Source organism: Botrytis sinoallii (assembly GCF_014898435.1).
Source record: "Botrytis sinoallii strain Bc 23 chromosome Unknown BSIN_008, whole genome shotgun sequence".
In the NCBI taxonomy this organism is placed as follows: domain Eukaryota; kingdom Fungi; phylum Ascomycota; class Leotiomycetes; order Helotiales; family Sclerotiniaceae; genus Botrytis; species Botrytis sinoallii.
The window spans coordinates 2,115,753-2,140,154 of record NW_024066035.1 but is presented as its reverse complement, the minus strand read 5'-3'; the positions used below and the strand labels follow the sequence as shown (position 1 = coordinate 2,140,154).

At 40.9% G+C, this 24,402-nt stretch overlaps 6 protein-coding genes across 6 annotated transcripts; 1 reads left to right on the top strand and 5 right to left on the bottom strand.

The window, feature by feature from the left end:
- Positions 1 to 5,670: 5,670 nt before the first annotated feature.
- EAF02_005607 (uncharacterized protein) lies at positions 5,671 to 7,038 on the top strand (the record flags this gene model as incomplete). Its single annotated transcript, XM_038901655.1, has 1 exon — positions 5,671 to 7,038. One exon carries the CDS (start codon positions 5,671 to 5,673, stop codon positions 7,036 to 7,038), a length of 1,368 nt encoding a protein of 455 aa, XP_038758995.1.
- Positions 7,039 to 7,191: 153 nt separating this feature from the next.
- On the bottom strand, positions 7,192 to 8,999 carry EAF02_005606 (uncharacterized protein; the record flags this gene model as incomplete). Its single annotated transcript, XM_038901654.1, has 4 exons — positions 7,192 to 7,356; positions 7,418 to 8,209; positions 8,260 to 8,599; positions 8,728 to 8,999. 4 exons carry the CDS (start codon positions 8,997 to 8,999, stop codon positions 7,192 to 7,194), a joined length of 1,569 nt encoding a protein of 522 aa, XP_038758994.1.
- Positions 9,000 to 9,195: 196 nt separating this feature from the next.
- On the bottom strand, positions 9,196 to 14,094 carry EAF02_005605 (uncharacterized protein). The gene is made up of 9 exons (XM_038901653.1): positions 13,686 to 14,094; positions 13,584 to 13,613; positions 13,442 to 13,514; positions 13,315 to 13,386; positions 12,547 to 13,259; positions 11,248 to 12,490; positions 10,965 to 11,194; positions 10,292 to 10,857; positions 9,196 to 10,241 (listed from the first exon to the last, which is right to left on the bottom strand). The coding sequence occupies exons 1-9, from the start codon at positions 13,749 to 13,751 to the stop codon at positions 10,001 to 10,003; spliced, it is 3,234 nt and encodes a 1,077-aa protein (XP_038758993.1). The 5' UTR covers positions 13,752 to 14,094; the 3' UTR covers positions 9,196 to 10,000.
- Positions 14,095 to 16,728: 2,634 nt separating this feature from the next.
- Positions 16,729 to 19,040, bottom strand: EAF02_005604 (uncharacterized protein). Its single transcript, XM_038901652.1, has 3 exons — positions 18,650 to 19,040; positions 17,941 to 18,566; positions 16,729 to 17,885 (listed from the first exon to the last, which is right to left on the bottom strand). Exons 1-3 carry the CDS (start codon positions 18,736 to 18,738, stop codon positions 17,443 to 17,445), a joined length of 1,158 nt encoding a protein of 385 aa, XP_038758992.1. The 5' UTR covers positions 18,739 to 19,040; the 3' UTR covers positions 16,729 to 17,442.
- A 176-nt stretch (positions 19,041 to 19,216) lies between these two features.
- EAF02_005603 (uncharacterized protein) lies at positions 19,217 to 21,029 on the bottom strand. The gene is made up of 2 exons (XM_038901651.1): positions 20,216 to 21,029; positions 19,217 to 20,038 (listed from the first exon to the last, which is right to left on the bottom strand). The coding sequence occupies exons 1-2, from the start codon at positions 20,679 to 20,681 to the stop codon at positions 19,605 to 19,607; spliced, it is 900 nt and encodes a 299-aa protein (XP_038758991.1). The 5' UTR covers positions 20,682 to 21,029; the 3' UTR covers positions 19,217 to 19,604.
- Positions 21,030 to 21,988: 959 nt separating this feature from the next.
- EAF02_005602 (uncharacterized protein) lies at positions 21,989 to 23,131 on the bottom strand (the record flags this gene model as incomplete). Its single annotated transcript, XM_038901650.1, has 1 exon — positions 21,989 to 23,131. The coding sequence occupies one exon, from the start codon at positions 23,129 to 23,131 to the stop codon at positions 21,989 to 21,991; it is 1,143 nt and encodes a 380-aa protein (XP_038758990.1).
- Positions 23,132 to 24,402: the final 1,271 nt, after the last annotated feature.

Below are 24,402 nucleotides of genomic sequence, written 5' to 3'. Positions count from 1 at the left end.
ATAAGTTTATTAAAGAGAATAAAAAAGGTATGTGGGATTGCTTTATAAGCTTTTATAATGATCTCTTGAGTGATTCTATTTGGGCCAAGGGTTTTTCCTTGGATTTTAGCTGAACAGGTATTGCTTAATTCGATTTGAATAAGATTAGGCCATTCCCATTTCTTGAATTGTTTATACCCTTCCCATTGTGGTTTTGGGATAATAAAAGGGGATAGGAATAGAGTTGATCTGAAAGCAGAGCATTTTCTTTTGAAAAAGCTTTCTATTGCAATATCCAATATCCTTTAATCTTGAAAGTCTTTAGTATAGACTATTACTTTGAAAATTGTCTTTGTATCCTTCTTTTCTAAAAACTTATTCCAATAATCCTTTTTTATTGTTTTAATAGCTTGAAAGTATTTATTTCTAGTAATTCAATATTCTTCCTTAGAGCTATGATTCTCCAGATCTGATTCAATTCTTTGCTTTGCTTCTCTTAGCTCTTTTCAGAGATCTTTCAATTTAGGTGTTCATTATGGTTTGACCCTTTTGATTAAAACAATTTTGAATATACACCTTTCTATTGCTTTTTAAATAATCCTAATAAATTCGTTTATTACTTAATTTAAAGTTAGATAGTAATTATCTTTATTTTTCAAAAGATTTAAGGAATCCTCTTTGATTGGAAGGATTAATTCTAAATTCAACAGAATAGGGGAATATAAGGATTCCGATTTGAGTATTGATTCGAACTTTTCCCAATTCGCTAGCTTAGTATTGTATCTAGCTATCGATTTAGTATTAGAAGTACTTAGATCTTCTTTTCCTTTTAATTCGAATAGTATTCCTATATAATCAGATCCTGTATCTGAAAGCGTTTGCTAATTGTGAATTTGAGGAGAGATTCCTTCTAATATTAGTGTTAGATCAAAAACACTTGGATTAAGGAAATTAGTTTGATAGAAAGTGCTGATTCCAGGCTCATTTAAAAGAATAAGATTCTGATCTTCAAACTATTCAGCTAATTGATCAGCGTTTCCGCTTTTCTTCAAAAAAGGATCCTATTATGAGTGATGGGCATTAAAGTTATCTAAAAGGATGATTTCTTGTATGATAAATATATTATACAAGCACCTTTTGATTGTGAAACCTTTCTTTTTAACTTGATTAGCTTTGTTATATATATTAATGATTTGAAAGGTTTTGTTTTCATTTTGACAATTGAAAATCTGTATATCAGAATCTATTAGAAAATCGGAAGCTAGATTGATTATAGCTTGAAGAGTTTTTGATATATATAGTAGTATATGTGACTGGTAATTAGGATTGAGTCTTGATAATATTTGTATGAAATTGGAGTGTATAATAAATCTTGAATTTGAGTAATCGATTTTGTTTTTAATAATTCAAGGTTCTTGAATCATAATGAGGTTGATGTTAAGTTTTATTACAAGCTATAGAATGTTCTCTATAGCTTATAAATTCCGATTGAGATTTATTTGAAGGATTCGAATATTAGTATAATTTATTAATAAGTAGTATTCGATTTTTGTTGAATAGCCTGATAGGTTTCGCATGTTTTCGAATTTGCTGTATGATTCCCTTAGCAATTCGAGCATTTTACTTCTAAGTATTAATAGAACTTTCCTTTGATATTATATATCATATATAAGTATATTGATGTAATGTGCTTGCCTCCATATAATCTATAAAAAGGGTTTCTTCTATAATAAGCATTCTGATGCCCAAATCCTTAATATTTCTGATATTGTATAGTTGGTTTTGATTCGTAGAATTGTTTTATTTTTATACTACTTCCAGTAATATATAATCGCTTTCGAATAGCTAATTCTGCTTCTGATTTTGTAGCAAAAGCAATAACGATAGCACCCTCTCGTTAATGAGCTCTTCTGAAGGCGGGTGTAAGCCAAAAGGGGATTCCTATAAGCTTGAAGTCTGGATTGAAGATTTTGATTTTATGAGTATAAGATTCATTCCTTTTATATCTGAGAATTCTTTAATTGGGATTTTGTGAATAATGACTTTATACTATTTTTGATCCTTTTGGATTCTTTCGAATTTGATAATATTACTTCAAATCGCTTTTTTTTCTAATAAGAATTGTAATGTAAAGGGATTATTTGTTGTAATAATGATATTATTATTGAAGAATATAATTACTGCTATAATGACTGGCCTTTTGATTCCGATCTTTTGAAAGGCTTTATTTATTTTGTTTTGGATAATTAAAGGGAAAAAGGAGATAGGGTTTGGAAAACCTGGCTTGATTAAGATAATTTGTTTTTGGATGAGATTAGATTTCTTTTCTATATTAGTAGATGTAATGTTTTTCTCTTTGAGAACTAAATTTCATTCTTCTTTTTTTGAAATATTAGTATATATTGGTTTCAATATAGTGGTAGTAGTAGTAGTGGGCGAAAAAGGTTTAACTAATGCTTTTGCTTGTGATTCGATTTTGTGTGTAGCGGTTTCCAAATGGGTGATTGAGAGGTAATGATATTCGAAGCTGTAGTAAGCTTCCCCTTTTTAGTATATTTTCTAAAGATCTTTAGGAGATCTAAGAGCTTGGATTGTTTTTTGTGTAATTGGGAGAAAGAAGAAGCTAGCACTATAAGGTCTTTAGCTTTCAAAATAGCTTCCTTGGGTGTATTTGGATTGTTTTGGATTCTAGATTGTTTGTTCTGATTGCTAAGGGGTATTGTAGAGCCCTGTTTCTTATTCTGATTGAATATATAGATAGTATTGGTTGTATTTTGAGTAATAAAGGGGTTACTAAATAGATTGAATTCTTCAAATCTTTTTTAGAACTGGCTAGCTGGTTGGTTGATAGGATAGAGCTAGAGATTTCGAATTGAGGGTTTTCAAAAAGCGGGGGAGGGCTTAAAGGTATTGGGGTATCTAAAACAATAATAGGATAAGTATTTAGTATAATAAAGGCTTCAGAAGGAGTCTTTATTATAATCGTATTCCTAAATATTGATGGATTGTTAAGAGAGCTTATATTGAGGATCTTATTCTTATTCTGGTAATTCGGAATGAGAAAATTTTATGCGAATTTTTGTGTATATTTTGTGTTCGGAGTGTCAACAATAGTAGTATAATAATTACTGGTCAGAATCACTGGGGGGCAATTGCAATCAATTTGGTTTAATAACTATGATCTAAATCGATCGCGAACGGGTCGTATTTCGAAGAAAAAGTTTCCTTCGAAATTTGTTGTGGCTAAAGACTAACATGTCGTGCATCGTGTCATTTTGGACAACTATTATCGTTTCACTAGCTCTGATTTTCATTTATCACTAGAATTGAAAATCTGTATCAATAACTCTTTCAATCACTTATGCTCTGGCTGATTCTATAACCACACAGTATTTGTCACTACAATTCCAATCATTCTTCAATCATGATAGAATCCGAGCCTCTGAATAATCTATCTCGTATCTTTCTCAAACCAACTACACATATGGAGTAAATAAGCCTATCAAAACGATACCCCGAGATAGAGCAGTGAGTTGCTAGATGTTAATACATGGCCGATCGAAGGAGTGGGGTTTGCAGTAATCGCACTTGTTTTTCGTTATCCAGGCGGCTCCAACTTGCCGCCTCCAAAGGCTAACTTTAAGCGAAAAAGGGGACGCTTAGGTGTGCATGATCTACGAATATCAAACTAAACTAATGAAGTGTTCGTAAGTTGATGGAGATAAAGATAAGGAGTCATAAGCACCGCTAATGAATAAGATTGCAATCTAGCAAGGATTATTCCAATTTATTTCAAAATTTAGTATATAATTGAACATTATGCTAATATGTCCACTCCTTTATCAATGTGGAAGTACTTTCATCCCGAATAATTATGTATTGATTCCCCGATTCAGCACAAAATCATCTCGTCTAGTAGATCCGAGAGGGAATCAATTATCCGTAATGTCTAGCTTAGATTCTCACCAGATCATTCAACGTTGCCGTATAGATTAATAAACGCGGAAGGGAGTATTATCGCTTACAATATTAAGAGCTAGTCACTCACTCTACTTTCATCCTTTCATCCTCGCTAAGACATTTAATCATCTTGTCTGACATCTACGGATAACATTGTTTATATCCGATGTCTAATCTGGTCTCTCAGACTATGCCTATTTATATCATCTTTCATATCGTCTCGGGAGTCTTGGAAATTTTGAGCTTTTTCATGAGGATTTCAAAGTGCTTCGTGAATATAATAAGCCATTTGGAATTGTTTATGCATACAGGCCTCAAAAGCCAAAAACCACTAGACAAAGCAGACAAAAGCTAATCTTGGGTCATTCGAGATATGCCATTTATTCATTTGGACCGAATAAAGCCTATATTCCTCGTGTCTGGAACTTTTTGGTGTATTTTGGTGTTCTTAAAGCCCAGTGCCACAGGCCTCAAGCACCAAAATTCCTGTCTCGTGGACTTTCTATGCACGTTTTGATTCATTTTGGCTCGTTCGAGGTTATAATACCATTCTTGGGTGTTCTTCAGCCCATATAAAGGTCATGATTGCACTTAAATACACGATGAAGTATTCAGAGATTCTTTCCGAGGATGTCCAGGGTATTTCCGACTCATTTTGACTAGATAATACCTGGAAGGTTATTCTTCAGTATCACCTGGGCATACAGTGTATTCTTACCTAGGGTCATCAAAGTTTAGAAGTGAATTGTTAAGTGACTCAAAATTCCTAATGATTCGAAAAGCACCTTGAGCTTGCATGTGAATCACCCTGATAATTCAGTGACTGTGTCGCATTTCGAAATTGTTTTGACTCGAAATATCTGTTATGACTGTTTACGGCCACAAGTCACTCATATACATCGATATGAGTGTGAAACCACCACATCTTGAGGTTTGATTACTCTAAAAGTCAACAAACGATGATTAATCGCCCTGAATCACACACATTTTGTATTTTAGGTATGAATGTACTTAAATTCGAGGACTTTTGACTCGAAATGGAACGGAATGACACAGATATGATAGTGAATAGATAGTTCTGCGCCGTTTTAAGGTATTTTTGACTCGAAATGTCAATGAAATGACGCAGGAATACCTTGAGAGTACCTTGAATGACACAGAATAGATAAAAGTCTTTATGAATGTGTATGACTTCGAGGCAATTTTGGACTCGAATGACATGTTTCCTAGCGTCATTTCCAGTGTTCAATTGTGCTTATATACGATCGGTTCTGCTCCTTCTGTAGCTCTTCTTTTCTCGTCGACAATAAGCTGTACCAAAACACTTACCACATTTCTCAAGCATACCACACAAGATCTTTACAAGAACACGCCTGCCTCTTACTACAAAAGTCCTATGTAAGACAGCATCAGTGGCATACAACTACACCATAGATTGAGAGCTCTACCTCTACATAGCAGCCCCTTCGTTGCCTGTTTTTATGAGCATTCTAGTGCGTTTCACCCTTCATTCGAGCTCCTGAAATCACTGTTTATTTTTTTTCTTGATCGAATGCAGGCTTCGGTAAGTCACACTACCTATAATGTATGAGTTTGAAACCTAAATGATGGCAGCAACTTAGCATCAGACGTCGCATGCCCCTGATATCTGATCGATATTTATACATTCAAGGTATTTGACATGTTCTAATCTCAACCATGTATCAATGGTAGCTGACAAATATCAATAGCATGTCGAGTTATGATCAATCTCCTTTTCGCATTGGTGATTATACATTCGAAGGCATCGAATATCCACATTATCAAGATATAAACGGATGTCAGTATATCATAAGAAATGGCCAAGCGTTTGTTACCGCGGAACCTCAAGAAGTCAGCCACTATGAATCTCAGACCCAAGCTTCTTTCGTCCGTAACGTCGCACCAAGCTGGAGCCCAAGTCCCAAAGGTAAAGAGCCAGCATCTAGTGATACTTTCGCTACGGAGCAAGGAAGCCAGTCCTACAGCTCAGGAGCCGGCTACAACTCCGCTCCAGCTTATAGCCCTACATACTGTACGACGGGTGGACTAAGCACGACGCCAACTTATATGGGTGCAGCTCCTACATTCGACAACCTTCCACCGACTTCTCAATCAAATAATCCTTATCTTGTCACAGAATCATTCTATAATTCGGATGGAAAACCACCAGGCTACAATCCTCCCGCAGCCAATGCAGATTTCGCCTCAGACTATACTTCTACTTCTACAAAATGCAGTTATCTACTACCGGTGCCTGCCCCCCATTCATATTATGCCTCTCCAGATGCAGACAAGAGGCCAGACATGATACGGTGTAATGCCCCTTGCAAAAGAACAAAGCTCATATGTAGTTACCACGAGGGAAAATATCAGTACGGTTACGAATGTATATCAAAGATCTATCAGCGGGATGCTCTTGGGCAATACATAAAAGGCCTTGACGGATTGCCAGCGGCCGTCCAAGTCGAATACTCCAATGGAAGAATAGGAGATCAGATTTGCCAAAATCCAGCGGTTAGTCAAAAGTTCTTCTGCCATGAATGCCGCCCAATGTGGTTGCCATGCTATTATGGATTGACACATGATCGTACGTGGGGATGCAAGGATTCTGCGCAGCCAGAGTTTCCATGGGATAAAAATGTCAGCTGCATCCAGCACTTTGAAATCACGAGCTTTTTACCTTACAAGAATGAACTACCGCCAAACACATTTGGAAATCCAGAAGATCATGAGAAGTCGGTCAAAAATCCCGCTCCATCGGGTCCTTCTAGAAGCTCGGGTAAATCGGGACGCTCGAGAGGGAGCTACAACACTGAAACACGTTCTTATCCTCAAAGAGAGAATGCGGTGAATAGGGACGGTGTCCCCCTAGAGAGTCCAAGACAAGATTCCCATAGATTACGACAACAGACGCGTCAAAGAGAAGCAGAGATAAATCGCGAAGCGGATGAAAATGAAGCCAGGGAGAATGAACGGCGAGACAAGGATACGAAAGCGGAGCAGGAAAACTTGAGAAGGCATACTCAAGCGTTTGAGAGCATTTGGAAGCCAGAACGAAAAAGAAGATCACACAAATAGTACACTCGCCAGTTGAAATTAGTCCGTTGCTTTACTAAATACAAAAAAAATCGTTGCTTTTTATATCTCTTCCCCTCTTTGAATAACACTCCAGTATACCCGTCACCCCCAAAAACCACTTCTTTCTTTCAGACTCGCCTTATGACCCCCCTTTCAAACCCCATTCTTCTCAGTAAACCCACCCACCAGAATCTTCACCTTAAACACCAGTGCTTGATTATCAAGATTATATCCACTCCCATCACTGTACGCGAACTTTCCTCCCTCCAAATACCCATCTTGCGTGATAAAATCGTTATCACTCAGACTGAAAATATACTATATCAATCCTTCATTAGCAAATATCCCTATCTCCCTTTCCCCAAGGAACAAAACTTACCCATTCCCCATCCGCACCCTCCTTCCCATCAACAGGCACCACAGCAATACTCTCCCACTTCTCATTCAACAATCCTTTATCCGTTTTCCCACCATTATGTACTCCAAATCTCTTCAACTCATCATTATCATTAACATCCAACCACGCACAATAGGTTGCCGTTTTAATTCCGCTCCCTAGAACCCCCGTCGAGCTCGCAATCGCACAACTAGTACAATCGTATTTCGCCCCCTTAATATTCGTCGCGTTGCTAATATCGAAAATGTCTATCTGTCTATAAATACTCTCCGTGCTATCCTGTCCATTTCCTGACCCCGAATCTCTCGCCAGAACCAAGAATTGTCCATTAGGTAACGCATGAATTTCAGACTGCGCAGCTACTTTTGGGTTTTTACTAGCTTTAGCTGTTGGGTCTGTCCATAAAGGAAGAGGGACCACATATTCACTCAAATACAATGGGTTTCCCGGGTCTGAGATATCGTATGAGAGGAAACGGCTATAGCGTTCCGTTTGAGATTTCAAACCGCCTTCCTGATTATTTGCTGCTTGGAGAAGTGTGTAGAGAGTTTTTCCATCGGCAGATATACTGAGACCCTCGAATCCATGGTTATTATCTCTACCAGTAGGATTATCGGCAGGTGAGACGTCATCGCCAGAACCTTGGTCGGGATAATGGTAGGGAGAGTCAGCGGAGAAAGATTCGCTGCCATTACGCATGGGAATGAAGGCATCTGGTGGTCGTATGGCGGATGTCATTGTGCCGGTAGAGTTAAAGTGGTAAATATAGGGACCCTAGTGGATAGTTAGACAAGGTGAAACATTAGGAGACAGGGGAAACATACATATTCATCACTAACCCACCACCCTCCAGCTCCATCCAACACCAATCCCTCAGCATCAACCGATACCCTCCTCCCTCCCGTCCCGTTTCCTCCGAATCCATCACCCGTATACGTCGCCACGGGCAAATCTGGAAACCCCGCATAACTCAAATGACCCGATCCATCCGCGTCCAGCCCTGTCGTTGGCGTCCCATCCGGTCCAGAAAACAGAACCGTGTCAGTATATTTGAACCACAAATTATTTCCTGAAGGGCTTTTCACTGTCGCATTAGCCGCTGGAGTGAAAACGATGTCGAATTTATGAACCCGGGTTTGAAAGTTTAGGGTGCCTTCTGTATTCCTGTTATGTCTGTTAGAACTCTCAATCAACCTGCTTCCCCAAATACCTCAAGTAACTCAGCCGTAACTCCAGGAACGATAGATAAGTGGTAGATTAAGGGGGAAAAGGGAACTGAAATGCAACGAAACCATCCCCTATCAGGCAAGGCCCACAAAACCCCCGTATAACTACCATTCTCTAACTTCTCCCAACTCTTTGTGTCAATCGCGATCGCACTCCCAATCCCGCCAATTGTGTCCCCGAATTTATCACGTGCAGTACCTGGAATATATCCATAGCCTCCTAGTGCCTGATACGTATATGTGTTTCCATTACATATAGTTTGATTAACGTATGAATTGCTTTGAGCTGCTGCCAGCCCAAAGAGAGGGGTCACTACGAGGAACTTTCTTAAAGACATCACTAGAAATCTTATCAACAGTACCAATGCCAACAAGAAAAGAAGTAAAGATACACAGGAACATTGTAAAGATCGCGGGGTAACATGGAGAACATATATTCCTTGCTCCGGGTGAAGCGGGTGCCAATATACACGAAATAAATTGACGATCAAAGGATCCGTATTGCCACCGGAAAACCGACCAATGAATGATGCAACGTGCCTGAAGTTGAAGATGCGGAAGCTTCTTAGCTTTCTTACCCCAGGTACAATTTTCCAGATGGTTGCACTGAAGGATGAACTAATGACGAAGATTATGCAAGAAGGGAAGGTCACCATGACTTGTGGTTAAATACATGCACGTTGTAGCGTTGAGAGTCTTGATTGGCCAGCTTACTCTGACTGGGATATTTGCCATGGAGTAACCTGTGCAATGCATATCAGTATGAAAAATACCTACCAAGTACTTTATGAAGAATTGTCACATTAAAAAATTCATAATTCCTTGATGCCATATTTGTGATATCTGAAAATGCTTCTGCATTTCTTTCATATGACGTATCTCATTCCCATTTCATTTCGCTCAATGCCTTAAAAATTGCTCAAACTTCCTCCACCAACTGACACATGCAGAATGTGCCTCCTAAATTCAAAGGTATCGAGAAATGAAAAATTGCTTCGCAAATGCCTATTGTGTATCGTCTCACGATGTTCATCGGAGAATTGAATCTAAACAGAAAATTACTTTTTTAGATAACAATATCATTCTGATCCTTCGTAGTAACTCCACGTAGGTAGCGAAATTGCTCCTAAGTATGTGATATCATTGGGCGAAAAAGTAAAAGGGAAAAATCATTATCCAGATCGGACACCAGTTTGTCCTGCTAGATGTATATGGAAGTTGTTTAGAGATCATAAACATCCCAACCATCAAGTTTATTGGCATTGTAGTTGATTCGGCGTTTTTGATCTGAGGGTGGGTTTTCGGGTCGTGCAAAGTCGATCCGTAGCTCCTCGTCAAGTCACAACTCATCTTCATCGTCGAGTTCCGCAGGCTTAATGAGTCCTCCGACCTTGGACAGACGTTCGCGTTCTGCGGCCTTGGCATCTCTTTCGGCTGTCTCTTTCTCCTCAGCGTATAGCTCGGTGTTGTCCCCAGCAAACTCCTTCAACGAGATTAAGAAATCCCGTAAGTTAAGTCTGAATCGATCTGCAGAATGATTCAGAGTGAAGAGACCCTCAACGAAGGCTTGGATTTGAGGTCTAAAATGGATTAGTAAGGTATACTGATAGAGATAAGGGCAATGACTTACGCTTGAAGGTTAGGGAAGGCATTCTGCAACAAACTAGCCACGAAGTTTGTAAGGAAATCCTTGTTGCTTGTGTTTGGTGGCGCTTGGTCCTGGACATAGATAGGCATTTGAATCTTTGGCGCGGTACCGTCAGCTGGGTGAACAAAGTAAAACATTCTTGCCAACAAAGTTGCTTGTGACTTGAATCCAGCTTTGTGATCGGTATCGGTGAGTACAAAGAATACATCCTGGAGGATTGGGACGAAGAATTGCTGGAAGAAAGCACTAGACGTGGCAGGGTCCGTTTCTGCAATGTTGGTGATCAACTCCAAACACATGTTGAGACCGGCATGTTCAACCTCTCTATTGTCGTGCTTACTAGCCCACATGCAAGAATCGATGACAAACTTGAATTGTCTGTTATCGAGTTTGAGGAGAGCTGGGAAGCAGTGAAGGTTGATTGCTCGGAGAAGGCTGAAAAATTCTACACGATGTTCTGGGAATTCCGAGAAATCCTTGTTGATCATTTCCAGAGTGCATTCGAACACATTTGACATAATGTTTGGCACTTGATCTTCCATGAGGCCCTATATTAGATGTTAGTAAGTGCTGGATGCATCTCCAAGATAAGGAGGCTAAGATAAGAAAGGGTATGCACCACTGAATATTTCGAGCGATATGGGGTCCAACGTACAGAAAGTTTGGTTATGATAACAGACATGACCTTGAGAACTTCGGCATCACGTGCACCTGGAACATTACGGTTGTAATCAATCAGGACCGCTTCAAGAAGGTTTGGAACAATGTTGGTTCGAACCATCTCAAGATCATCGGATTTCTCAACGAACGTTTCAATGAGCTTGAGAATCTCCTTCTTGATAGTTCTTAGACCTCGAACTCTGGGCATCTTGGTGGCAATTTCACCTATTCATAATTAGTGTCAAGAATCGTAAACACGTTATGAGAGAACAACTTACCCTCACTTGCAACGGCTTCAGAAATCATTGTGCTAGTAGCCTTGTACATGGACAACATATCCAGGTAAATGCGTCCAATTTGAGGATAGAAGTAGCTTCCGATGGAGGAACAAGCAGACACGTTAGTCTTCATGACATTGCCAATGACCTTGATGGTGTCTGCGTCTTGAAGAATTTGGGGGTTAGTGTTTGCTTGGGCAATGATGGCATCCCAAGCAGCGTTTGGATATGACATCAACTCAGCAATGAGTCTTTCTTGTGAATTCTTCTGTGGTTGAGCTGCAATCATGTAACCACATGCCTCGTAGAAAGTGTGTACTTGCTGTGGGGATAGATCACAAGTAATCTTACGCATAGTTCTGACGATTTCCTCGATAAATGGCTCAGACTCGCCAGGTTGTAAAGCAACAAAATGACGTTTGCACTGTCTGGCAATCTTGATGAAAGTATCACACGCCATGTCTTGAACACCCTCGTGGGACTCGTGCATGAACTCGAATAATTTGTTGACGACGGTCTTCAGGAACTTCCAGTGAGCCTTCAAGAAACGTGGATATTGACCAACAATATACATAATGTTACTAGCAACCACGGCTTTGTTGTCCTTTCCTCGTTTCATCTCAGTCAACCCGAGCAAATCCTTGATGACAGTGACCAAGAAACGTTTCTCAGTCTCTTCGTTCATTGCAAGGGAGATGGAACCGATAGCCCAGCACAATGTGTTACAATTGGCCCATGACCATTCGGTACCATCGACTTGTCGAGATAGCTTCTCAGTCATGATGTTCTCGGTGTCGACTACATCCAAATGGGTAAGATAAACCAAGCACTCTCTGGTTGTCTTGTACAACTGAATGGTGTCGCTCTCCTTGACGAATTCACGAACAATCTCTCCCTCATCGTTCTCAACAATCAAAACTTCCTCTGGTCTGACCATCTTTTCAATCATGACCACTCGCAAGTTCGAAAGTACTTCGTTGTACTTGTGCTTTCTGAGAGGATAGTTGGCGAGCAGACTTGGGTTGGGAGCACCGGGACTCGAAATGCCGCCGACGCCCATTCCGACGAGAGGGTTGACGTCTCCAATGGGTAGCGACTGTTGTTCATCGTACAATTCCTGGACCAGTCTAGTCCAGTATTCTAAGCAAATCTTGAAGATCTCTCGGTCCTCGATTTGAGAAATTCGAATAAGGTAGAAGTGGCCGTGTGTGAGGAAATCACGGTTCGGTAGGTTCTCAATGAGCTATTGGAATAATTAGAATGCATCGAGGAAGACTAAACGAGTAACAGAAAACTTACAGTAAGATGGGAAGAGAAAAAGTTACACAAGAAAAGGGCCAAATTCTGGATAAACTCTTGGTCCTTGGAGTTACTCGAATTGTAAGTACTCTTGAGGTCGAGAGTCAAAGGAATAATCTTGGAAATTGTGGTCAAAACTTCGGTGAACATTTGAACCAATTTCTCGTCGTAGTTGTTCCCAGTACCAGTTTGGAGTCCTCCAATCTCTGTCAAGCACTTTAATGTGACATTTCTGAATTCGGGCATCTCCAAAAATCGTTCTCTAAGAGTATCGATAACGGTCGTCTCAAAGATATAACCAAGCGGAATCCAGTTGAAGAATCGAAGAAGAGTCTCGAGGGTAGCCTTAATCAAACTTTCTTGAGTGGCGCTGTTCAAGACTTCGTTACAAAGTTGGAAGATGGAGGAAAACTCTGCACACATCGTCGTCTTCAAGTTCTTCGTCTTTGCGGAAGTCATCTGGTCCGCCGAGTAATCGAAAACTTCCTCCGATAACAATCTCAAAATCGACATATTATTCTCGCATATCGATAAACTTGTGTGGCAGGAGGATATGATCTCGTTGATGAAAGTAGGCCAGTTGTGAGGCCATTCTTGCTTCAAGATGGAAACGAGGACGAGATTCAACTTGTTCAAGAGGACTCTTTGGGACCTCAGAGACTCTTCCGATCCGGAACACTGTATGATGAAACCAACGACGAAATTCCGAATACCTAGAACAAGTCATTATAGCGTTCTTCGTTAAGGAGAGTAACAGAATCTATTTACCTTGGCACTGCTCTCTGGGCAGAACCTTCCACCTTGTCATGATAACATGATCTAATACTTGCAAACCCAAATCTGATAATTTGTCAGCGAAACAGCATAGAGAGGGCGTTAAGGAACCTTGACCGACATTTGGCTTGCGGATATGTAGACTCTTGTAATATCTTATCAACTAATAACCACGCATCTGGATCCTCCTTGAACTATATAGTATATCAGTATCGATGGCGATATGGAACGAGAAAGATTTTCGGCGCATGAAGAGGTCGTACCTGGTTCATTGCAGCCTGAGCGGCTTTTTGCTACGGAACAAACGCGTCAGTAAAGATGTTCCGGTATGAATAGATTCATTTGGGTATATGATATATACTCACAGCCTCACCGCGACCTTCATAGAAAGTCTTGACGGTCGCGTCAAGCTCTTCAATGGTGACAGCCATCTTTGCAGCTTGATTTAGGTATAGTACCCTATCCTGCTCTCAATAGATAAGCAATATGCTTTAATATCCTTTTGTGCAGCTTGCGCTGTTACAAGAAACTTTATTAAACGAAGTTGATGGTATGGTTGAAGAAGTTGTTCGAAAATGTCAAGTTGAAGATTGTTGGACCCAGCCGCATGTTCAAAGTGCTTTGTGCCCCACTAAGAGGAGGGATTCTCTCAGCGGGCCTTGAATACCGATCGGTAAACCAGTAGGTCAGGTGATCACACCTAAATTATCACTCTCGGAAGATTTATCCGTAAGTGAATTCCTCTGATGTGATTTATAATTCGAAGCTTGTTCAAGGGTATTCGATCAAATTACACTCAATTTCTGGCCTTGTTTTAATACGATACCTATACCGCAGTTCTTTCCCTTGTTGGAAACAGATTGATCCACCGTGGATTACGATTATTTTATAAGCAACTAACCTTACAGTAGAGTCATGGATGAGAAAACTGCATATACTCATCATACCCCTCGATTCTCTAAGCGTGGTGAGCGAGGGAGCTGTACAAAATCAATTCTCTTCCATTCTCTGTCTTTGGTGGTTAATATTCTATATTTAGTTTACCCACTCTTCCATTCTCCTGCATAAGCTCAGCACGATCCTCAAGTCTGTACATCGATGGCGAATGAGAAGCTTGATCGATGTGCCCCTCGATCCTCTCCGTCCTGGGGCTACATCTATCATTCTGCTCCTTGGCCCTCTTGTCCTGAGACTAAATATACCTCTTAATATGCCCATCTACTGTTTGTATCAATACTTCACCTCATCATCTCATATATACTCAGTAGTATATACTCGCGTACTCCTCATTCTCTATACAGTACCAGTCATTGCCAAGTTCTATGTCATATATCTCATTTCGCTCACAGCTATACATACCTGCATCATGATAACATTCATTAAATTAAGTGATCCAACATTATGAATTTGATATCATATTTAGGCATAGATTACCAGATCTTCCAAGAAGCTTCTTCCCCAAACACATTCATCAATCGAAATTCGATACATCACATTCTTGCCTATAAGTCCCGATATCTACCTATCTATTGAATGCAGGATCTTGTGGAAAGCTAAGGCTTCCGTACAATCTTCCGTGTTCCTTCTACCGAGTTGTATCTAAATTTCCGAACCAATGAGTTTGCGTTTGTTACACATGAATGTACTGTCCAATAGGGTGTCGAGGCAAGATGGTTTGTTTGTACGACCATGGAGCCTGGGGGCCTTGTAGTCTTTTCTTGCAGTTGCTTTGCCTTTCAGGTTGAATTTGGGAATAACCAGTACTATATCAATCCAATGTCAGAGCAGAGTATCAACAGCATTGCTTTACGAGTAGTGGGCCATAAGAGATGAAGATATGTCAACCACACACAAAACAAATTTGTATGCCTAGCAAACAACAAAAATTTGACAAATGCAATTATGAAAGGAAAATAAAGACAACATTGCAGCTCTAAGTTCATGGCTGTTATAACTCTTTCAATGAGATATATATCTCCAATGACCAAAAGTTATAGCAGAATCCAATCCCAGATAAATGCAGACCCAAGTGCCAAATAGTAAACAGTATATCTATATGACAACACCCAAGCCTTTTCAGCTCATTAGAGGTAAATTCTCCAAGACAAGACCAATTTATACCTATGAGGCCCAAGACTAGACAAATCTAGAAACATAGGTAATGTCAGCGGGATGTTCAAAAACGCAGTGACTTGAGGACAATTAATTGAGAACATGCATGGATATAATTTTCAACAAAAATCAATCCTCCACTTCAACACCCCAAATCCACCACCCAGCTTCTTACCAATAAAATAAAAAACAAAACAAACACAAACTTCCATACACAAATCCTTCTCTCCCAAGACTTTCCACTCACTTGTATATTGATAGGTATCTCCTCTCCTCCCTTCTCATCTTCTCCCACTCATACATCTAAAAATCACATATACCTGCCCCTCAGAACTACACTTACACATACAATTCCACATACAATTCCACATCTTCCATACACATTACACATTACATATTACATATTACATATTACATATTACATATTACATATTACATATTACATATTACATATTACATATTACATATTACATATTACATATTACATATTACATATTACATATTACATATTACATATTACATAGATACATAAATCCCCAGAAACACATCCCCTTCTCTCAGATTTCTCTAACTAAAAAGAAGTACCTATATAAGATTAAATTCGAGAAACCGGATAATTTCCACGTCTACATACTCTACCTTCCCAGTCTCTAGAATCTCCGTTTTCTAATAGGGAATTTATAGAATATATCTACCTATCTACTAGGTAAGTAGGTAGATATATCAAGAATACATACATACTTCGTACACAAACCCTTGAATGTATTTCCCAACCAAAGCAATCACTACCGGAGTACATATGCACTCTGAACTTATCATTTCTACCGTATCCCCATTCTTCCACTCACACATCTCCCACCCACACATTCTGAATCAATCCACGAAGACACTTTTTCCTGCTCCTCCCTTTTCTCTGCTTCAATCTCTTGATCCCTAGTAGAAAATCAATATTATGTATTTTCTATGCCTTTATCCTCATCCCCTCCATCCCCTCTCTCCATCCCCTCTCTCCATCCCCTCTCTCCATCCCCTCTCTCCATCCCCTCTCTCCATCCCCTCTCTCCATCCCCTCTCTCCATCCCCTCTCTCCATCCCCTCTCTCCATCCCCATCCATTCATCCATTTCCATTTCCATTTCCATTTCCATTTCCATTTCCATTTCCATTTCCATTTCCATTTCCATTTCCATTTCCATTTCCATTTCCATTTCCATTTCCATTTCCATTTCCATTTCCATTTCCATTTCCATTTCCATTTCCATTTCCATTTCCATTTCCATTTCCATTTCCATTTCCATTTCCATTTCCATTTCCATTTCCATTTCCATTTCCATTTCCATTTCCAACAAACAAACACTCACAACTTAACACAACCCAACCCAATATCACAACACCCTCCTCACAACATCCTCCCTCCAAAGAAACAAAGAAACACATAAAGAAGAGAGAGGAAGAAAGAGAAAGAAAGAGATAAAATCAATACTCAAATTGCGTTTATAATACCTACATACCTACATACCTACACATACACAATAACTCCCAATCCCCCCCCCCTCTTCCCCACAAAAAAGTCAACACTACCCTTCCATCCCACATCTTCTATTTCTGAACAGGTAATACTGACCTATCTATCTATTTATCTAATCAATACCTACCTAAAACATCCATCTCTCACCTCATCAACACATGCAAAAGTTCAAAGGTACGTGTGTATGAAGTTCCTTCGTTTATTCATTCATTTATGTACCTAGTATTTATATGCATTCATCCATGTTCATCCATTCATTTTACATAACCACCTAGACAATGATTTTTGATCTCTCCAACCTATCTGCATATTCCCATCCCCACCTAAGAGAGATTTTGAGTTCCCCTAAACGATTCCAAATATATCCACGATGATTTTCGAACAATGCTGATCTTTGCCCATAAGTAAATAGAAATTACACATCACTTCGTCTCATTCCGTTCAGCACTGCTCTCACCCTTTGCATGTTTTCAATTAACGCAACTAAGCCTTTTCATACCCTGCCTCCTTCAATCCAGTACCAAGTGCCTCGATGGCCTTCTCTACATCCCCTCTGCCCTCATTCATAACACTAACTCCCATATGTCCCACCCTAATGTACTTTGTCGCAATCTCTTTATGTAAGCCTCCTGCAAAAATGACTCCCTTCTTCACCAAATTTGGCAATAGCTCCGGAGCTTTAACACCTTCTGGGAGATAAATAGCTGTCATACCATTTGCCTGATCGGCAGGATTAGGTGCCAATTGTTTGAGCCCTAGATCCGCGACTGCCTTTTTGATTTTTTGTGATGTAGCTTTGTGTTTAGCGAAACGTTCAGAGAGAGGAATAGAGAGAATTTGAGTGAGAGAAGTGTGTAAAGCGTGGACTAGTTGAGGAGATGGAGTGGCGAAGTAGGATGGCTTTTTCGCTTCGTAGTTTTGCATTACTATTTTCCATTAGCATCTCATCGTATACACCAAAGATGCAAATGTCAAACTTACTTGGCAACCAATTCTTGAACGAAGCAAAATATGATCCTGGAGGAGTCTTTCTAGCCTTGAATGTCTCAATCGCTCTACCACTATAGTATGAAATTGAAAGACCAGCTGGACAACCAATCGCCTTCTGACTCGCCGTAATGACAGCATCCAAACCCCAACTATCAAATTCAATCTCCTCACATCCCACACTACAAACACCATCTACCACAACCAACGTCTCAGGAGAAACTCGATGAACAAGCTCACTCAATTTCTTCAACTCACTCAAAACTCCCGTCGAAGTATCCACATGAGTGACCGTGATCAACTTATATTTCTTCTCCTTCAATGCCTTTTCAATCTCATCCAATTGAGGTCTTTCCCCAATCTTCGCCTTCAATTGTGTGGGTTTGACTCCATAAGTTTCAAAACAATCCGCGAACGAATCTGCAAAATAGCCAGTATGGAGAACCAAGACCTCATCACCTGGTTCTGCCAAATTTGCAGCCACGAGATCCCATCCAAGAGTACCGGAACCAGAAATGACGAGGGGTTGGGAAGAGGGATCGGTAGATTGGAAGAGCTTGCGCAGCATAGAGAGAGTTTCGCCGAAGACTGCTACAAATGGAGCGCTGACGTGACTTTCACTATTTTATTTGAGGATTTGTTAGTGATATATTCTATTTTAAGGCTCAAATCAATTTGGTGGTAATGATAGGTAAATACATACCTATAATGGCTCATAGACTGCAAGACAGCATCATCAAACTCGATTGGGCCCGGAATGAGCAAAGTAGGGTGAGCTTGTTGAGTCGACATTTTGATATTATTTTCTTGAACTTGCGTAGAATTACTGAAGCTTCTCGATGGTGTTGTAGATACCGAATTGGTAGAGCTGTCAAGTAAATTGGGATTTATCTGTCGTGCAATAGCAGACAGTCTAGCTTGAGGAGCCACGATTTGAGGAATGGCGGGGTAAAACACCCGTCTGAAAGCCAGCTTGAAAATAGTTCCGTTCCGTTATTATCCGATTGGACCAATAATTGAAGCTCTATTAGACAAGAATGAGTGGTCTTGGTAAGAAAATGCTTATGTTTGGGTGCTACAATCACTCGGAGTAATGGCAATGAGGAATGACTTTGGGATTTATTTACCAAAAGAGGCGGTGATGACCGTCAATTGTTGCATAAATACTAACAGCTCGTTTCATAACTTCATAAACTTTATAAAAACGCATAACCTTCCCACCTATTTTACTCCGAGGTCGGGGGTTTCTTCGGGGACTTCCTATAATAGCTTCATAACCTCAAAATATGTATTACCATCAAACAACAAGAGAAGAGCATTCTATTTGATATCACTTTCCCTTCCAATCCAAAAGTACCTATCCATTGCTATCTATGCGTGCTGTGTAGCTTGTGATATATGGATAACACACGATGAACTCCTTCCAATGCTTTTTTTCTTTTCACCATACCACATACACTACCATGCTATACTAATCGTAACATTCCTTCCTTCTCCCTTCCCATTCCATTTCATTCATATCCTTTTCTTCCACTGTACCACTTTCATGTACCACTTTTCTTCATACATAATTACAGTAGAGTGAGATTCCCCAAACATATGTACCATACCCATATATACACTTCATTCCTTCAAATCATGCCCTTTCTCAATCATCTCTACTTCTTCCTCGTCTGAAAGACCTTCTTAACCTTCGTCCTAAGAGGTTTCGCCGGTTGAGCCGCATGTTTCACCGCCGCGATCTTCTTTGCTTCCTTAGTCGTTCTCTTCCCGATATCCCATCCCCAACCCCTCAGCGTCCTCACAACCTTCGGGGTCACCGCCGCCGTCAACGGCACTCTAATAAAAATAAACGATTTATGGATCGCGTAAGCGAGAGCCAGTTGAGTACCTAAACTAGCATCCCTTTTATTGCGCTCTTCTGCTTCTTCTACACCCCATCCTGCCATTTCTACTCCGTCGCCCAGCTTGCCGGATCCGGTAACATCGTGTGAGGCTTTTTGCATGGCGACACGCCATTCGTGGAAAGTGGTTTTGATGGATTCGGGGATTATGGATTTGATGGAGGAGGTTATTGTGTGTTCCCATTCACCTATGGTAGTGTGTTAGCCGGCCACTTGGACTGGGCTTTGGATAAAAATAAGACAGAAGATAGACCTTCGTCTGAACTATTCATTCATGGGATATAGAATAAAACTCCCGCGCATATGCAATTCCCAATATAACCACCCAACTCAATTCGAAAGAAAAAAAGAGACATCTCACTTACCAATTCTATCCGTTCCCAGCGTCCTGACTAACAAATAGCAAAATGGAAAATCCGCCGCAGATAAAAAGATATAGACTCCCACCACACTCCACCCATATTCTCTACTCAATTTCTTCATTCTCCCTGATAGACTGGTATCATCCCCCAAATTTTCAGGCTTTGCTTCTCCATTCCTCCTCGGTCTTGAATTGTGAAAGTATCTATTTGTTCTTGTGCGAAGACGTTGGAATAATGTTTCCGAAGACGGTCTCGGATTCGAGGAAAATGTAAAATTGGTAGTTTGCGAACGGGATTTTGAGCGGAGAGAATTTATAGGAGTAGAGGTTAATGTAGTTATAGGTCGTTGTGGCAGGTTGCGCAGAATAGCTGATCTTGTAGATGTCGTATTTTGAATCGTAGTCCGAGAAGCTGTGATGAACTGGCGCATTCCCCCAGCCCTCAGTCCTGATATCGTTGCGCGGAACATACTTGCGCTTGGTGATTTCTCCTACCGCAATATGAATCGGATGATATGTTGTTTTTTCTTTCACCCTCCTGTAACTACCATCTAAATTCCAAAGTCGTACTCAATCGCGTTCGTTCTTCCTCTTCAAATATCCTCGCAATCTCGAAATGAGGGGTCCCAACAACCGGATTCGTTTACTATGTCCGGAAAATCCGCTCGCAAGTGCTGATTCCTGTATAATTGACTTCGTAATAAGCTGACAGGTCAATTAATAATCTCAGACTCTCATTCCTTCCTGCAGTTCAGTAATTCATCGCAATGTTTCGATTAACATGCGCTCTTAAAATCGTGGTTCATTCAATCCGTCGCTATATTCCACTAAAGTTTTGATGAGGGACTAGCCTACCAAAATTTGAGACGGCAAATTCCTTCCACGTTTTTGACAAGGGAAGCTCCCGAATGAGCGCATGATGATGTAAAAGAATTACACATTACGGTGTTCTGAGAGTACTAGTTATGCAAACAAGCGGCTCAATTCTGTCTCTTATGAAATTTGTAAGTCTTACATAATGACTTACGAAATTATATTCGTCCCGACGTCTTTTACTAGATGAGCATTTCATACCAAGGGTTGTGAATACCTTGTATGTATCTTGTCTTTAACTAAAGAAGTAGCAAACGCCGCGCCGGCTTACCACATATTCATGGTTGGTAGTCGGGAGATGTGAAGACAGAATGTCTAGATTATTTCATGCTAGGTAATTCACATATTCGAGCGCAGCGAGCCATGGGGTTTTGGGGGCCTGCCCCCATATTGATTTCCAAAGAGAGGAACGGCAATTGGCAATAGGGGAGCCGAAGTGGTAAGGAAAGTGTGTTGATAGTACAGTGCTTATTGAAGCACTCCTACCCCCGCAACGTCAGCAAACAGCAACGAAGTCTCGACATTTTTATGCTCTGATCGTCGAAGTGAGAAAACCGGGGTAAGTTGGAGAATGCTGAGTTTGATCTCATGATTAAATATACTTTGTCTATCGAACAGAAGAGGAAGTTGATCATAGAAGGTGATGTTTCAGTAGTAAGAAATAGAAAATTTATCACTGGGAGATGGAAAATTCACCGAAGAGCATATTTGGAGACTAAAGTTTTAAAGGTAATCAAATCAATTCGATTACAATGGTTTAAACAGTCGATATGGACAATAGAAGCTATATTTACAAAAAAAACCTGAACACTGAGCGCAATCTCCTCCAACACCGCCCCCTTTCCCCTTCTATATTGTTTGAACAAACCCTTTGCAGGGCTTATTCATCAGGGTGTTAAGATACTTAACACTTGACACCAGATGGGACACCAGCGCACTTGGAGGAGGTCTTACCACCGGTAACATTGACATCCCAGGTCCATCCAGAGCACTTGGCGCAAAGAACGTAGACGTTGGTAGCACTGGAAGAGACGGTACCCTTGACGTTGGAGAAAGTGACATTAGTGATGGGGACACCGGCAGTTGGCTTGCCGGTTGGGGAACCGTTCTGGTAATCTTGTTGAACAACAACACCGTAGGATGTAATGCCGGAGAGGGTGATGTCCTTGTAGGTAACGCCGGAGACTGATCCAGTGGCACCAGAAACGGTCTTGATGCGGACACCGTTGGCAGAGTTCTTAACAGTGGAGGATTCAATGATGATATCGGAGACAGTGTTGTCGGAACGTCCACCGACAGATCCGATGGAGAGACCGTGACCACCGGAACAGGTTCCACCGGTGAAGGTGATACCAGTACCGGAGTTGATAGCGAGACAGTCATCTTGGTTTTGAACGTTGGCACCGGAGATGGTGATGTCGCTGGAGGAGCCAACATCGAAAGCATCGGTGTTGTGTCCGAGGGAGGTACCGGCAGAGTTGTCAATGTTGATGTTGGAGAGAGTAAGACCGGAAGCACCGTTGATGGAGAAGACTTGAACTGGGGAGTTCAAGATGTTGATACCATCAATGACGGATTTACCCTTCAAGGAGTGGGCGTAGAAGAACTTTGGCTTGGTCTTTCCACCGTTGGTTCCCTTACCATCCCAGTACTTGGCTCCTTGTCCATCGAGCTTGCTGCCAGCGGCACCCTTGACAGTAATGTCAGTTCCGGAGACAGAGAAGAGAGGACCGGACCATTCTTCGTAACCGAAGGTGGTGGTACCCTCGAAGATGACCTGGGTACCCGAGTTGAGACCAGTCAAGTCAAGAGTAGTACCGGATGGGACAGAGAGGGCGCTGAGGACGATGGTGGCGCAGGAAGCCTTGGACTTGGAGGCGGCGGCTGCACCAGCAGCTCCGGAGAAGGTACAGGCGGCGGCACGGTTCTCGATAGCAGCGAGAGCATCAGCTGGGTTTGGGGCTGCGGTTGGTGCTGGTGCTGGAGCAGCAGCGACGATTGCGCCCAGCGCAAGGAGGCTCGAGGCCATGGAGAGAATTTGAACCATATTGGCTAGTAGTGTAAAAGAATGTAAGTTTAAAGAGTGAATGTACTAGACAGTATGGAAAAGAATGTAAGTGATGATGAGATGAGGAATGAAAAGAAGGCGTTTGAAGCTTCCTTATATATGTGAATACATGATGATTGAAATTCGGAGAAGCATCAAAGAAGTGGAACCCGGTTGAATCCCGCCGTCGGATGTTGATGCGAGATGTCAACGGCGGTAAACCTAACCCGCGGCGAGCCAAAGTATCTATCATGCTATGGTACGTTTTTGGTCAAGGTCCGCATTCTGATTACAGCAATCCTTGGAACATCATCAAGCACAAGCTTTCAAAAAAGGAGAGATTGCCCGTGGAGTAGCAAATCTCACCACTTTCTCATTGAATGGCACACACAGCAAGGGGGAACGAAAGGCTTGGAACATGAAACGAAGCAAAAGAAGCTTTCAACAAGCATAAGAAGCAATCTTGGCTAGACCCTCCTGTATATTAAAATATCATCCCGAAGTAATTTCGAAGTTCCGTTACTCCATAATTACTTGTCAAGGTGATGAGATTGAAGCTCTTCTAGACTACTACCAGAGTACAATACCTCAATTGGTGTGACTAATAAACAACTAACCCAAAAAGTGATGCGGCGAAGTTGTTGGATGTTTTGAGTTGATGAAATGTCAATAAATGACAGGATGCGCTAGAAATTTGATGGAAGTGTAGAAGGATATGATTGGTGTGGTTAGGAACCCCTGAGATTCTAATTGGTGGTTTTGCGAGGTAGTACCATTCAGTACGGAGCATCGTAGGGATTAATGCTTTTGGAATTGGAAATCTGATAATTGAAAGAAGGTGGATCACCAGCTCGCATTACAGGAGATAAAATGACTACCAAGGTGGCTTTTTTTTCATCCCACAAAGTTCTTCCGTCCAATGATTGAGATGAAAGTGGACAGGTGCATGAACCCACGTTTCATCATCACAGGGAATCATTCTTTTTTGTTGGTACATCAGCCACACTTTCCATACTAATCGTACCCGGTGGACCTTTCGGACTTTGCTAACCATCTTCACTAAGATTAAGGTACGATAACCGATCGGAAGTGCAACATTCTGAACTTAAAGGCCTGGTTAATGAGAAGTTCAGGTTAATTCTTCATCTTACTCGAGGATACGCAAACACGTGAGCTACACGGCGGGAAAACAACTAGGTGACTAGGTTCAACGGTCGTTAGAATTGTGATTAGAATGTCACTCATCGTATCTGATACGGCCCGCGGGTGAT